The 16403-nt window shown below is 46.9% G+C and overlaps 1 protein-coding gene across 3 annotated transcripts in view; it reads right to left on the reverse strand.

The window, feature by feature from the left end:
• Positions 1–16403, reverse strand: part of ULK1 (unc-51 like autophagy activating kinase 1) — a 109913-nt gene that overhangs the window by 3035 nt on the left and 90475 nt on the right. For all 3 annotated transcript variants that reach the window (XM_053368192.1, XM_053368191.1, XM_053368193.1), the window contains 11 exons: positions 14757–14914; positions 13636–13722; positions 13269–13531; positions 12500–12681; positions 9159–9262; positions 8679–8822; positions 7677–7864; positions 4269–4447; positions 4015–4133; positions 1682–1839; positions 392–527 (listed from right to left, as the gene is read on the reverse strand). In XM_053368192.1, coding sequence (XP_053224167.1) covers positions 392–527; positions 1682–1839; positions 4015–4133; positions 4269–4447; positions 7677–7864; positions 8679–8822; positions 9159–9262; positions 12500–12681; positions 13269–13531; positions 13636–13722; positions 14757–14914 — 1718 coding nt within the window. The remainder of the gene's footprint in view (positions 1–391; positions 528–1681; positions 1840–4014; positions 4134–4268; positions 4448–7676; positions 7865–8678; positions 8823–9158; positions 9263–12499; positions 12682–13268; positions 13532–13635; positions 13723–14756; positions 14915–16403) is intronic.

A 16403-nucleotide genomic window follows, 5' to 3' on the forward strand; every position in this document is an offset into this window, starting at 1 on the left:
AATTCTACAGTTCATTTGATTTTCCACTGTCCTGCTCTTTTATTGTTCCTCCCATTTGCTCTGCCTATGATCCACTCACTCCAACTGCATTCTCATTTAAGCTAGGAGGATTTAACGTGGAATTGTTTGCTGTGCCTTTTAGTTTTTCAGCTCCTCAGAGTCTCCCCTCTGTTAAAGATGCACCTGCACAAGCACTGCTTTTATATTTTATTTTATAAAAAAAACCATATGCAGGAAAAGAAGCAAGATGATTTCTGAGCAGTGCTTTACCAATTAGCGTCAGGTAACGCCCCACAAAAAGAATACGGATGGCACGGCCGTACTGTACCATCACATCTATACTTTTTTACTTAAAAAAAAGAAAAGAAAAAAAGCATTCCCCGATCCTTACATTTATTAATGTTCTCAATGTCGCCTTGCTCGGTGATGATGTTCAGGAGCCCCTCCATGAGCAGCAGTGCCTTGTGGTATCGCTGTGCACAATCTTCTCTGTGATGAAACATCTCATCCAGCGCTGCTGCCTGAACCTGGAGAGAGAATGCCTCCCGTGGTTACTCTGCCAGCAAATATAATGCTTGCGCAACTCTGCCTCAACAGACTGGATTTGCACATAAGCAAAGATTCACACCCCCCACCCGCATTGATTGGCTGCTGAAAAGCATAGAATGCATTTTCACATTGCCCTCTTAATAAGCCCGCATCTCTCTGCTGTGGCTTTCCGACTCCAGTTCACTGCCAGCAGGGATAGGCAAAAGGGGCTGATTCTGCTGCACTCCTGCAGGAAGATCCTGTGCACTGACGCATCATGGGGAGCATCACCTGACTTTTTCAAACTAGGAACGTGCCTCTCATGTGGATTTTGCCCAAGGAGAGCATCGTCGAAAGGTCTATGCAGAAAGCAGGAGATTGACAATAGCAGGGAGTTCCTTCCTGTTTTGGCTGCTGGGGGCGGGGGGAGGGATGCAGGACGTTCAGAAGAGGCACCCAGAAAGGATGCTTAAAAATATGCTGAAGACAGCAGAGGGATGTGACTGGGGAGGCATGGCTGGCACTAGGGATTGGTACAGTTGAGTACCTGCCAACGCCCAGAGGCTGGTAAAAGTTCCTGAAGACCATTTTCACTCAGAGCACCCAGGGAGCTTTTCTGTCTAGTTCTGCTTCCAATCTCTCTGGGGTACTCTGTGCAAAGAGGACTCTGTGGTTTGAGGGAGTGCAAAACCCCCAAAGATACGCCAGAGGGATGCAAAGTGACCATCTGATGCTGCCTTATATCTCATCAGGTCACTGGTACATCTAGGCTAGTTCTAGATCTACTGTGTCCATTCCAAGGTTTCCCCAAGTTACTGGAGACCCTTTTATCCCAGGATTGATCTGTCTGCATGCATTCTACCACCATGAATACACACAGCCCACAAAAGGTGCAAAGAACGCACTCCCAGAGAACTGTGGGGTTCTCTTTCGGTTTGCACGGCCCTTGCTGCTACTGCTACTTAAGGTGCATATGTGTTAAAATTCTTATTAGGGCCCCTTCGTATCCTGCAGAGAGGTGAGGGGAAATGGTGCTTGCCACGGGGTTGGGCTGAGCCCTAGCCCATCCCTAGGGCTCAGCAAATGCCACCATACTAACCCCCAAATACTGCACACATGCAACCCAGTATACATGAGAAGCATTTCTCCCTACCATCTGCACGGCGTGGCTGAAGATGAGCTTCTCGGCCGTGATGCTGTTGATGCGATCCATGAGCTTCTGCTTGTCCAATAACCACCTCTGCAACCTCATGTTCAGGCAATGGCAGGAGGAAACACTGGATTTATACAGATCGTTGAGCTTCCTCACAACTAGAAGGAGAAGAAGGGGTGGATAACGCTACTTTACAGGACGGCCTTCGCTTCTGGCCACTCCTTATCCACATCAAGAGTCTCTTGCCACAGTGTTTGCAAAGGGTGACCAACACAAACATTGTCAACTGACTGCCCATCATTTGATGGAGGTTTGGGGAACTGGCTTATTGGGGGAATGGCTTCCAATTGGCGCATCCAAAGGACTCCCAGGTGCCTGAGCCTATCTGAGCACTGAGGTCCTCAGAGGCCCTTCTTTGAGCGACCTTCACTGTCCCAGGTACAGCATGTGACATCTGGGGAGAGGGCTACTTCAATGATGATGATAATGATACCCTATTTATGAGATGCTTTCCATCGGGTGCCTCCTCTCTTAAATTTTAGGCACCTTTCAACTTGCCTGAGATGATGATGATGAATAGCAGATGTTCATTTTATTTGCTTTGGTTTATTATCTGAAACCTTAACCTCTGCTGCAGCTGCTAAAAATGCTGCTAATAAGAATAAAAATGCTGCTAAGCTCCCCCCCCCCACAAGGTTTCTTAACACAAGCCTTTCTTGTGTGCAGCTTTGGAAACATAACTTAAAACTGAGAATGGGGCTGTGCAATCTTGAAATATCATCATCAACAACATCACCATTTTATTTGTATGCACAAGCAGAATCTTCTTCCACAGCAGAACCCAGAGAGTTGCAGCAAGGAATAATCCTTTTCAGCCATAAACTCTTCCAAGATTCTCTCCCAACAGCCAGACAGCATTCTGTGGCCAGAATTCTTTGCTTGCCCTGTCCTCATTGGGCCAACTCAGGCTTACTGCTGAAGGCTGCCCTCCACAAAGACTTCTGATACATATGCAAAGCACTGAGTTCCCCAAGCTCACCAATATCCCTGGTCTTGTGCCCTAGATGGTGCTGTAATACGATGCTTACGTATAAGTAAACATCATTCCTTTCTGTGGACTCTGCCTTTGCCTCCAGTACCCGCAGAGAATCCCGTGCCAAGGAACAAAATGATTCAGCCTGCTGAGTGACTGTGTGTTATTTAACAGCAGAGGCACAACATGTAATTATTAAGTTGCACCCACATCAATTATCGTTAAGCCCTTGCACATAGCTAAGAGCTGAAACATTCAGATCAGGCGACGTGTTTTCCAGACGGGCAACTGGAATACATGTGGAGACCCGTAGCACCGATCACATTTTACAGAGTGCAAAACAGTGCTGTCCCTAATTTGAGAGAGATAGAGGAAGATAAAAACAAGTACGCACAGGACAGATTGATCTTGTATGCTTGGCTAACTCAATTTTCACTTCACCCTGGAATGTAATAGCAGGGGGGCCGGGGGAGAAAGAAGTAGGACCTCTCTGAGTATTGCCTGAATACTGCTCAAACTGGCAGTGCCTCTCTGGGGTCTCAGGCAAGGGTCTCTCATCCTCTGCAACTAGATCCTTTTAATTTCAGGTGCTGGGGACCTTCGGCACCCAAAGCCTGGACCACCTAAACACCACCTCTTGTCACACTGTGGTCGGCATCGCCACCTGTCTGTGGCCAAGCAAACTGCAGCATGACAACACACTTGTGTTTTATTATATGTAACAAATGCATCAGTTCTGATGGCACAAGAGTTGACAGTGATGAACACGTTCTCTCAATATAAACAAACCACTTTCTCTCTCTTGGTGTCTGTCTGTTTTATGCCTTATTTTGTTTTGGCAAGTTGTCATTTTGTATTTGTATGATAGCTGAGGGTTTCAAAAGCCGGAAGTGGCCAAGGCCTCTCGGGACCTCTGAGAGGGGGGGCGGGGGCTGGACATGGATAAAATGCCATCACTGGATGCAAGGATTATTTTTCTGAGCAGGTATTGTTCACTGCAAAGGTGAGAGAAAGGGACAATTCTATCAGCATCACAGGAGATAGATGCTAAAAATATAGGGGCATAGCAAGCTAACAGAAGTGTGACTAAAGAATGAAAACGTAAGATGTGTATACTGTGAAAGTGCATAAATAAAAAAAATTAAAAAGAGAAGTTGGTTGCAGGCGATGGTAGTCTTAATCAGAGTCGACTCATAGCTATTACTAATTTTAGTGGGTCCGACCTAAGTAGGACTACCATGGGATACAACCCACAATCAGGAATTCCCCTGTGTGCATGCATTTGAAGAAGAGTGCTTACTTTGTTTGACGGTGGAGGAGAGGCACAACTTGCCTGCCCGGATCTGGTCTATGGCCATCTGCAGGCCTGCGGACAGCAACTCTGCTACTTTCAAGTACAGCACCAACTGTTCTGCATAGCTGAAAAAAGGAAGCACCAGCAGATTAATGGAGCTGCCATCCACACAGCTGCAGAGGAAGAGGCACAAAGCTGCTTTGAGCCCAAGCCAGGCCATCGCAGTTCTCTCGGGGACCTCCCCAAACATCACCCTTTACCTCCATTCTTTGCTGAGCAGGCTGATCTGGTCAGCCACGACGCTTTCCTGGAGCTGGTACTCGGAGGCCACCGAGCTGCTCATCTCGCTGGTGTTCCCTTTGACGGCCGCTATCTCCATCACGTAGTGGACAAAGGCCAGGGTGAACCGCAGGCTGCGAAGGATGTCCGTGTGCTCTTGCTGTAAGCGGGGAGATAAAGGGAGACGAGGTTTCGTTAGCAAGCCAGCTCTAGAATGCAGAAAGCAGCAGATTCACGGAAAGACCAACGCCTTGTCCTAGGCTGTGAGCTTTACACTATGAGTGGGCAACCTTTCCCCTTTCGAGGGCTGCATGCCCTTGGGAGTCATCGGGGGGTGGGGGGCTCCAGCAGGCCTCCTGTCCCTCAGCCTCCACCTGGCATCAGGCTGCCTCACTGGGACAGCAGGGAAGCGGGTCTCCTTCCATCAGCAGCGTTGAAAGACATGCTCCATCAGGTACTTCCTCTGCCCCTGAACTGTTCCTATGCCAGATGGCCTCTTCCCTGCCTGTGCATTTCCCTTTGTGTGTAGTTCTGTTTGTTTGTTTTTTGAAGATCACACTCCTGAGAGCAGCGACTGTCCTGCTTTAACTGATAGGAAGCCACTCTGGAAGCCTTTTTGGCTGAAGAGAGGGATACAAATGCTCTAAAAAAACCCCTGCTGTATGGCCTTTAACCAAGCCAGTTGCTCTCTCACTCAGAGTCCAATATAGTCCACAGGCTTCTTTTAATAAACTGGTTTGCATTTAAGATGCCAGAAACATATTTGTTGTTTCTGCTGCTTCATAGGGTTATTGGCAGTGCACTTTTTCTAGAAAAAGAGGTGCCGGTACTCATGAAGTTGTTATGGTAAGTGTCACACTTTTTAACAAACAAACAAGAGGTGCCAGTACTGCATAACCCTCTAAAAAAAAAGAACTGGTTATTGGGAAGATAAGTCTGGGGGAAGGGGGAGAGAGTTGGGAATGCCACTCTGAGCTCCGAGAAGGAATGGCTGTGGGGATAAGGCCTATGCCAACACTCTCCCAGGCCACGGTTAAGAAAAGTGGAAGGAAGAGGCAGGATGGGTGTAAAACATGAACACACGCTCCCAGGGTTCCCAACGCAGCTCTACAGGTGAAACTCGAAAAATTAGAATATCGTGGAAAAGTTCATTTATTTCAGTACGCCATAATCATCACAATTATAACAAATAAAGGCTTGGCATATCTCGCTTTGCATGTCATGAGTCTATCTCATATATTAGTTTCACCTTTTAAGTTGAATTACTGAAATAAGTGAACTTTTCCACGATATTCTAATTTTTCGAGTTTCACCTGTAGTTCAAGGGGAGCCACAGGTGAGGAACATTCCCATGGCTCCCACTGCGGTTCTCATTCAGAGGGAGCCGGTGCCAAATCAGCAGCCGCCTTTACGGACCTGCCCACTCACGGAATTAACGACTTCAAAAATTAAAAAGCTGGGATTGAGACTTGTGCAGAGCCTGTGTTTGCACAGCTCTATAGAAACTGCTGAGGGTCTATAAATAGAGATGAAACAGTGACCTACTTTCCTTCCACTGCCCCCTCCCCCCTCTTCTCCCTCCCATCACTTTCATCTAGGTGCACATTTGCCAGAGGTTTTCGTTCAATTCACATACAAAAGGAGTGGGTGGGAGGGCTTGATGTCTTTGAGCTCAACAGCAACCTGAACCGAGTGAGTTTTCAAATTTTTTTTTAAAGGGTTGGAATCCCATATCTCCGAGCACCGGCACAGCCAACCGCATGGGTTTTGTTTTCATCTGTCTCCCTAGCCCAACTCCTTTGCACACTCAGGAGATAGCAGCTTGGAACATGGAGAACCACCTCTTCGGCCAGGATCACTGGTTATTTTTAAACACGCGTGCAGCTTTGCAGACAATGCGAAAGAGCAGACCTGACTCAAGAACTGGAAATGGTAAGAATGCAATGCCCTGGTCGCTTGGGGGTGGGAATCAGGCTGCTGCGACTCAAAGAGCCTGACATTCAGTCTCCTTCAGAAAGCAGCGGCGCGATCCAAATATCAGGTGTAATTCAAGCTTTCACTACTGACGAGACAGCATTCTGACAACACTCCACTAACATTTCACTAGGTATTTATTACCTAGCAACGGTCTCAACTTTTACGGTTCAGAGCTTTCAGTTCTACTCTCCTTTCCAGATTCGCAGGCTTCCTCTAAAGACATTCTCTTCTTCCTGTATACAGATGGAAAACTGAGGCTGGCTTTATCCCTCAGCGAGCTCCTGGCTTAGTTGAGAGGCTTCCCGTAGCCAAACAACAACAACAACAACCCTCCGCTCCATTCATGGGAACACAAGCCCCAGTGTGATGCTGTCTTTCCTTCACTGTCCATAGCAACCAAGTGAGCCAAGGGAGAGCCTTCTAATAATACAGGAGGGAAGTTTTAAAAAGGCCTCTTTTGCTTGGAAAAGGAAGCAGCTGGGAGTCAAGTGGCAGCAGCATATATCACAAAGATGAATGGAAGGAAAGAAACCGCAAATACATAGTATTCAGTGATAATTAACACTGCAGCTCTACACACACACACACACACACACACACACACAGTATTATCCCCAGATGTGGTGCCTAAACGACTTTTGGAACTCCCTCCCACTTGACCTCATTTAACACTTCTAAGCTACAAGTATTGCCTGCAAGTCCCTGGAAGCACAAGTCAATTAATATACAAAAAAATTGTTAACGAACAAACTGGCAGCCATAAAACCATGCCCTAAATGACAGTGTGCCATAGCAGATCAAATACTGGACTACAACCATGGAGATCTTGGTTCAAATCCCCATTTGGACACAAAGCTCTTTTAAGTGGCAAATAACTCCCCTAGCCTAACCTACTTCACAGGGTTGTAAAGACTGAACAAGACCTCAAAGGGCAAAGATGCTAAATATTCACCTAGATCAGGAACACTGAAAAGCCACATGGCGGCGGAGGCACTGGAGAGCTTTACAATACAACATCTTAAAGTGGGGTAGCTAGAATCTTTTTCCAGCAAATGTTTCCATATCTCATGATTTGTGCAGAAGTAACAAACAGGGACAGGATGGGGAGCTGCTGTGTTGAGCTACGTAAGGGACTGGAGCCCCACCTCAGCGCTGCTGAATCCCCATGACACTGACAACATATTTTTGTTCTTTTACCTCCCAACAGTCACAAGGACCAGCATTTTGCTTTTAATAAAACCCAGGGAGGCCAAGAATGTTAACTTCCACACCAGGCACCCAAACTGTGTCTGTGTTTGACAAGGTGAGAAATGCGAGGAACACTGATGAACCTGTGGAGGACCAAATGAATTTCCGCCTCATGTTTTAATCTTGGGTCTCTGGGGTGGGTGGGGAGGTGGGTTTCAACTCACTTCCATGAGTGTCTCCTCCGGTAGCTCAGGTGCCTCAAAGGTGACTGCTCCCTCCAGGTTGGCAGTGATGGGGTCAGCAAAAGTATATCTGACGCCTGATGGGGCTTCAAGCACATCCCCGCCAGCGCTCATGATGAAGTGCCGCCCGCTGAAAGACCCTCCCGAACTGTGAGAGCTGGAAGATCCCACTAAAAGGGTTGAAACACAGAAGCAAAAGTTACCTAGATGTGACTCTTCGGGCCAAAGGAGAAAAACAAACACACACAGTTTAATTTATTGATTCAGATTAAGCTCCAGTTTAGGGCTCATCCAGGATTCCTTTTGTGCCATGTTTCTGAATTTCAGGAATTTAGGGGAAACCTGAATTTCCGCTTGTTCTGAATCAGCATTAAAGAGCAGCTTTTCCTGGGGAAAGTTAGATGGGGTGCACTCAGACAAGGAGCTTTAAAGCAGGGTGAAATGTAAGTGTGGATGAGCCCTTAATTGTGACATTTTAATCCTCAGCTATCCTTATTAATCCCTTTCCACCAAGCAAAGTCCAAACACAGCCTTATTTCATAGGACTATCATCCCAATGACAATGAGAACGGCAGTGCTTGCAAGCAGAGCTCCATGTGAGCAGGAGCTTCCTCATTTATGGTGCTTCTCCTGAAATAAAAATAGTCTCCATGTGTGCACCAGTACTCCAGTGGGTACCCAGAACTTAGTGAAGCTTTGGGGTGGGGCAAATCTCCTGAGCTTCCTTAGATCTCAAAAATTCACAATTTTTTTTTTTAAAAGGAAGCTGTCTGTATAATTGCTAGCTCAAGATCTGTGACATAACAGGGAAGCAAGTCTGTCAGGCGGCTCAGAGAGTGCGTATGTGCATGTGAGACACTAGATTCCTTGTTCCTAGAATACACACATCCCTGAGTTAGGACACAAAGCCAGGACAGTAACTATGAAGATAACTCCAATTTCCTTCTGGACAGCAGTATCAAGATGGCAGGAAGCGCTCAGTACCTGAAAACATTCTGGTCCTGGTGGTCTGCGGTGGGGTTGTCCCACTGGGAGGGGAACCAACAGTAAAGACCACTGGGGAAGGGCTTGCAGAGCCGCCATCCCTGGCCCCAGAGTGTAAGTTTCCTCCACAGACAGCAGAAGGAGCTACGAGGAAAGAATGGCAAAAAAAAAAAAATGGCATGAGTTAAGATTTTATGAGAGCCATAAAAGTTATCAAGATAGAAACACAGTCAGCCTAGAAGTTAAGAGTGTTGATGGGACTATGGTTCAAATCCCCCCAACTAAGCCATGTAGCTCACTGGGTGTTTGAGCCAGTCACTTGCTGTCTCTCAGCTTAGCCTACCTCTCTGTTGTCAGGATATTATGGATTTGTGGAAGAGGGTGAGGGAAGAGAACCCTGTGTACAGCTCCTCCAATTCTAGTAACTAAACAAAGGAGCACAACAAAAAAGGAACCCCAGAGTTTCCCATCTCCCCGTACTTGTGATTTCCATGGGCTTCTCATTGTTCAGACTGTCATTGCTTCCAGCTTCCCCAAAAGCAGCTTTGAGGAGGAGATCAGTGAGGCGACCGGTGCTGAGCGACCTGGAGGAAGGAGAGAAGCAAGACAAGTGAATGTGAGGGGACGGGTGGATGCACAGGTGTTGTGGATTTCTGCTCCCTAACGGCTGGTTGCAGTGAAAAGTGCAGTGGCCTTTAAAGAGGGACAAAAGGCCTCTCTAGAACAGGCACCCCCAAACTTGGCCCTCCAGCTGTTTTGGCACTACAACTCCCATCATCCCAAGCTAACAGGACCAGTCGTCAGGGATGATGGGAATTGGTAGTCCCAAAACATCTGGAGGGCCAAGTTTGGGGATGCCTGCTCTAGAACATCAAGCTGGCAGGCTGGGAGGGCTCTATCTAAGGCAAAATGGAGCCCACCTTAGCTGGCAAATGCAAACTGGCTGGCTGGCTAGGGAGAGGTCTACTGAATGTTTGGAATGGAGCTCAGCCTCAGCCCCCAAGAGGGTAGATTTGCAAGGGTTGCCTCAGACCTGCCAATGAGGCAGCAGATCTGGGTTGCCAACTCATGAGGTAACCCATCAGCCTGAGCCTGATGGAAACTGTAGTCTAAAACATCTGAAGGATGCCAGCCTGGAAAAGACTCCTCAATTGTTTTTTTAAAAAGCCAGTTACTTAGAGCACAGGTGAGCAATCTGCAGCCTCCTTTTATGCAACCCCCCCCCCCAAAAGTCCTCCTGAAACCGTCCCGTTTTCCTGTCCCATCAGAGCTCCTCTCTTCCTCTCTATGGTTCCTGGCTTCAAAAAAACTGCTCCCCACCTATTTTTCCTGGGTAGTTTCAGAACAAATGGAAGCAGAGCTCGTCACTTAGTTTTTCGATAACAGTAAACAAAATTGATGTATGTAGTTTTGATGATGTAAGACAGTTAGTGACAAACTGGCTGCAACACCACCAAGGAAATGATGTCTTGAAAATAGATAAGAAAAATGGATTTAGTACAGAAATTTCAAGGTTTGAAAAGGACTTATTGGAAAATAATGTGAAGTTACTTTCTAAAATGTATAAATTGTTGCTAGAGTGGCATACTAAGGACGAAGAAGTTGAATCAGTAATGATAAAATGGGCACAAGACACTGGGCACAATATTCAATTTTCATCTTGGGGAAAATAATGGAGGGAAGACTTAAAATTTACAGCATGCTTTGCGTTGAAGGAAAACTACATGAAAATGATGTATCAGTGGTATTCAACACCTGTAAAACTAGCAAAAATGTATAGAACTGCTTCCAATGTTTGCTGGAAATATGTGGTGGACGTGCAAGATAACTAAAGCATTCTGGGAAATTATTTAAAATGAGCTGATTTTTTTTAAAAAATAAATAAATAAATAGAAAATAAGATAAGCAGATGAAAAAGAAAGATTGATAATGGTAACCACGGAAGGGCGGAGGGAAGTCAAGGGATTCAGAGAATCCTAAATGAGGATATGAACAATGTGTTTGAATTTTTGTTATGTAAGACTTAATAAAAATATTTTTTAAAAATGATGTATGTTTGTTTGTTTTACTTCCCATGGCTTCAAGGAAAGAATTTCCGTCCCCTGAAATGTCTGAGAATCGAGAGCCTAGATCAGGCATAGGCAAACTCGGCCCTCCAGATGTTTTGGGACTACAATTCCCACCGTCCCTGACCACTGGTCCTGTTAGCTAGGGATCGTGGGAGTTGTAGTCCCAAAACATCTGGAGGGCTGAGTTTGCCTATGCCTGACCTAGATGAATACCAAGGAATAGAATCATAAATAGATTAGATCTGGCGCTGGACCAAGCCTCCCCATGTTGGGCAATCCAGGATATCATCAGAGGAAATGGCAGGAGGAGGAGGAGGAAGAGGAGGAGGAGGAGGAGAGGAAGAGAGCAATTATGGAGTCATTCCATTGGATGCTAGCCATTAGTGTGGACCTCTCAGCTGTTAAAGCAGGAAAAGTGTGGCATCTCTTTGGCAAACTAAGCTATGCACCTGTTTAGCCTGCCTGAGACAGCACTTCTTGTGTGCACTTGCTGCGCAAGGAGTGTCTCACACGCCTAACTGCTGAGCTTCTGCTCCTCATCCTAAGGAATATGGAAATATGCCTTATACCGGGCCATGCTAGCTCAGTACTGCCCACTCTGATTGCCAGCAGATCTCCAGGGCCTGAATCAGGATCCTTCCCCTCACCTTATCCCTGGTAACTGGCGATACCAGGGGCTTCCTCTGCTGCCAAAGCTGCTCGTCACCAACCACAGTTGCTGGATATAGGGCAGTGGGCCGAAGCACACTCTCTTGCCTTGCCCCACATGTCCAGCACAGGACATTCCCCCCCCCATTATTTGATAAAAGGAGCCTTCATCCTGTTGCTTCACAGGACAATATCTGACACATGGGCAAAGCAGAGGCAGTTGTGGGAGCTGGTGTGTTGCACAAAAGCCATGAGGCACAGGAAAAGGGGACCATGGTGGAGACAAGGATGGAGATGGAGGCGGTGGTTTGAAGCAGGTGAATCATGGAGACGGGAGCCTATAGCCGTGGAGGAGGCAGGGCTGTAACTCAGTGGCACACAGGAAGTCCCAAGTTCAAGGCTCAGCATCACCACGCAGGGCTGAGAGTCCCCTGCCTGGTCAATGCAAACAATTATGAAGCTAGGCGAACCAATGGGCTGACTCAGTTTTCTACCTGCCCCTGCTATACCTGACCTTGGGGTGAGGAGATTAAAGGGTTGCTGGCATGTGGAGCCAACGGAACTCCCAGAAAGGGACTGTGAATATGGTTTGCTGGGAATCCTATTTAGCCTGAGAAATAACCAACACAGGAAATTTTGAGGCGCTTTGAAGATTCCTTGATGTGAAATTTAAAAAACACCGCATTTTTCGCTCTATAAGACACACTTTTCCCCTCCTAAAAAGTAAGGGGAAATGTTGTGTGCGTCTTATGGAGCGAATGCAGGCTGCACAACTATCCCAGAAGCCAGAACAGCAAGAGGGATCGCTGCGCAGCGATCCCTCTTGCTGTTCTGGCTTCTGGGATAGCAACACAAAGCCTCTTCAGGGCAGCAGGAAGAACACTCCCCCTGCCCTGAAGAGGCTTCAGAATATTTTTTTCTTGTTTTCCTCCTCCAAAAACTAGGTGCATTTTATGGTCTGGTGCATCTTCTAGAGCGAAAAATACGGTATGTGGATGCAAGGAGAGTGGCAAATCAGCATCTATCCCCCCCCCCCAGCCCAGCCCATCATAACAGCAAAACTTGTCGTGTGCATTGTGAATGCCTTTCTGGTCAGCTTCGTACCTGCCCTTGGCTTCTTCCATAGGCCTCAATCCTAGGCCTGCCTGCTGACAGTGGAAATGACCCATGTCCTTCAAGTCTGGCAGAGTCTTGTTCCTTGTCGGGATCATGACGCCCTGGTGCGCCAGGAGGGCAAGCAGGTTTTGGGAGCTTGGGGTTTTGTTGAACTCAAAAGGAGGCATGACCTATTTTTTTAATTAAAAACAAAAAGTGGGAGAGGAGTGGAGAGAGGTGGTTCACCAGTGTTCAGTGTGAGAGAGTCACTGTTTGCACCATGGCTTATCTCTGCCGCTATTAATAAAAGCCCCCACCCACTCCATACACACATAAACAGGCATTAAATGCAATCACAAACAGGGGCTGCATCTACTACCCCCACCATTTCATAATATTGCCCTCTACACAACCTCCTAAGATCAGTGGGCACCCAAACTTCTCCCCTCACACTCTTTAAAACTTGGGGATATATTTTCCTGCTTGTTGTGGCAACTGTCATGAGCTGCGCTAGATAACACACGGTTTTAACTGCATTTTTAATTGTGTCTTTTAGTTCTTATATTCCGTTCTATTGCAATGCAATTTGAATTCCATGGAATATCATTTAGAATACAAAACACAATACAATAAATATGGGACACAAAAGCGCTATTAAAAATAAAGGTGACTGCTTAATATGCCTGCACCTGATGCTCATTTGCAAATCTCTGTCCTAGATTTACAGCTTTAGGAGACCACAAGCGAGAGCCCATTGAAGGCAGGGGGAAAACAGTACCTTTGTTGGAGAGCCCATTATGGTTGGCAAGGGGCTCCTCTGCATAAACTCAGAGAACTTTGGCGAGGACCTTAGTGGGCGGCAAGGTTGCAGGCCGTGTGTCTGTGCTGGCTGGCCAGCAGCGGCCTGGTTGAAATGGGGAACCAGAGGATCAGAGTACTGTTTTGTAATCTTCTGCCGGCAGGAATGCAAATCTGACAGGTTGGGAGCACTGTGGAGACGGGAGCCCATCCCTCGAGGGGAAGGGTCAGGCACTGAGGCACCTGGAGGGACGAGAGGGGAAGCAGGATGCCCAGAGTTACGCATCAGCAAGAAAGAATGGCAAGGGAAGGGCAGAAATCTCAAGATAGTGCCAAGGGCAACCTACCAGGTATGGGCACCCGACTTCTCATCTCTGTTCCAAAGGGAGGAGAAGGGAGAACGGTCTGGTCAGGCTGCTCTGGAATTGTTCCAACTGAAAAATTAAAAAGCACATCAATGCACTGACAGACAATAAATTTAACGCTCCCTATAGCAAATATTTCGTTTAGATTGCTTATAGCAATATTGCTGTTGTTTTTTAAATCAAACTGGGGCACCGTTATACCAGTCAAACCTCTGGAAACCGACATAGGGAACAATGAGGTTTTGTCAAGATACAATTAGTCAAAGGTTCATAAGCTCGCTTAGGTTATGAGTGCTTTCAGATGTTCGAAGCAAACAGTAAAGCTGGTTTATATCAAGTCAAATCATTGGGACATCTAATTAGAAACCTCGCACTCTTGATTTCTTTTTGAAAGGAATGGAAGATTTATTTCTTCCAGCAAGGTTTCAGTTGAAGACTTCTTACACCTGTTTAGTTTGATTATGGAACTTTGATATTGCTGCATTTTGTGTTATTTTTATCTCTTTATATTTCAAACAACTCAGTAACTGGAAAAGTTTCTGTGTGTGTGTGTGTGTGTGCACGTGCGCGTGTGTGTGTGTGTGTTAGTAAAAACAAAAGTATAGGAGCTGAGGCCCTCCACTTGTGTTGGACTCCAACTCCCATCAGCCCCAGTCAGTGATGATAGGAGATAGAGTCCTGCAATACACAGAGGGGTGACAGACCCCCCCCAAGCCCAGGGTAAATAAATATATACAATAGCTCAGCATAGTCTGCTGTGATGGCTTCTTCTTTTTCTGAGCTCTCCTCCTGAGATCCTTTTAACAGAGATGCTAGGAATTGAATTTTGGACCCTCAACATGGAGAGCATTGTGGTACCTCTCGCTGGTAGTCCCTCCCTTAAACCATTGTCATTTTCAAACGGTTCCCTCTCAGTCCTGGGGAGGAACAGGCACATATGGGACCAAATATAGGTAGGACACATCCAGACCAGAGTCACTGCTCTAATTATGCTACTATATCTGCATTCACCCACAAAATGCTGGTTGGAATTAAGGAAAGTGCACACACACACATATCGCTGAGGTTTCTAGAATCTGGAATAAGCAAACCCAATAATTTACCTTGTGGGGATGGCGTGTAAGGCTTAGCGCCCCCAAAGGAGAACCTTCTGGAGGTTGGGACAGCTCCATGCTCCCCAGCAGCAAAAGGAGGGGAAGGGCTGGCCTTCATGAAACCAAGTGGGCTGTTGCTGCTGCTTGATCTTCTGACTGTTCCAGATCTAATGGGAAAGGATTTGACCTCCATTATTCCACGGGGAACATAGTAGGCAGAAAAGCAAATGGCGAACAAGCTCAGAAGCATAGGAAGGTACAGAGTCAGGCCAATAGTTCACCCATCTAGCTCACTCATTTCTGTACTGACTGCCATCAGCTCTCCTGGGCTTCAGGCAGGGGACATTACCTAGAGATGCCAGGGACTGAACCTGAGATTTTTTTCATGATTGGATGCATGCCTCCATGGCCGGAAACAGTAAAGCTTCCTTCCGCCTTAAGGAGGAGGTGGTGTTGCGGGCTCTCACGACCCCCTCCCCACGTGCGCAGGGGGTGGGTAGCCAGCCCTGTGCGGCTGGGGGATTCCCGGCTGCATCACTGGCCAGGCTGACCAATCCAGTTGCTCCGGGGGTGTGGCCTGCCCATTAAAGGCAGGATGCAGCCGGAAGATCTCTCTCTTTCCTGCTTCCAGCTGCTCCGGTTTTCCCACCCTCCCGCCCTTTAAGGTATTCATCTCTTTTGAGCTTGCTATGGACTTCACTTGGTTGCTGTTGAGGGGCCTGGTAGGAATTTTTCCACTTGGCAAATTGGTACCAGCCACTTGGTTTTCACCTATCTCATAGCAAATTGTCACAACTTTTAAGGTTTGGCGGTTAGGCATTGGAATATTTCTGGAAAAGAGAAGAGGGGAGGTAGCGCCATCACCTCCCCCACATATTGAAGGGTATTCCGTAGATTCAAGGGGGGGTGGCCCTGTCCGAAACCTAGGGAGGTGAGGGCCTAAGGCACGACCCCTATTGGTGACGCCCAGGGGAGCTCCTAGTTGATGTGCACCAGCAGGACTTCCCCTACTGGTGGTTAACCCTTCCCGGACTCCTTGCAGATGGGCTGGAGTCAGATATAGTTGGTTAGATCTAATGCCTAAGCCAATACCGCTCATCATCTGTAACAAATAAAGTTGTGGCCTTTTTAGCCCATTAACCTTAAATATTTGAGTCATGTGTCTTTATTCTACTAAGGGGGGGGTTGGGACCTTGCCACGCAACTTTTCTAATGCTGTAAATCACCTTGGGATTGTCAGATGAAGGGCGGTATAATTAATAATATTAATAATAGTAATATGCAAAGCATGTGCTCTACCTCTGAGTCTTGCCCCTACACTATCGTATCGATAACATCCACAAGTCAATGGGGAAAATGGGCCTGAGACCCATTGAACCTGCAACACTAAAAAGCGGCGCGACCAATGACAGAGGTGCAAGAGAGGCTTTAAAAAGGGGGAAAGGGAGACATTTGCAGCAGAGACAAGAAATGCCACCTTGGTTCTGTATTTCCAGATGAAAGATAGTCACTGAAATATGGTAACACTCGTGTGATACCAGACTTCGCGGCTGCTCAGCATGAGATGATTTTCATAAAGGCCGATGTGGAAGACCTAAGATGGAACTGACAGGACGGATTCTGTGGCAACAGCAGCGGCCTGACTGGAGAAGAATC

This window comes from Podarcis raffonei, chromosome 16 (genome assembly GCF_027172205.1).
Source record: "Podarcis raffonei isolate rPodRaf1 chromosome 16, rPodRaf1.pri, whole genome shotgun sequence".
NCBI lineage: Eukaryota > Metazoa > Chordata > Lepidosauria > Squamata > Lacertidae > Podarcis > Podarcis raffonei.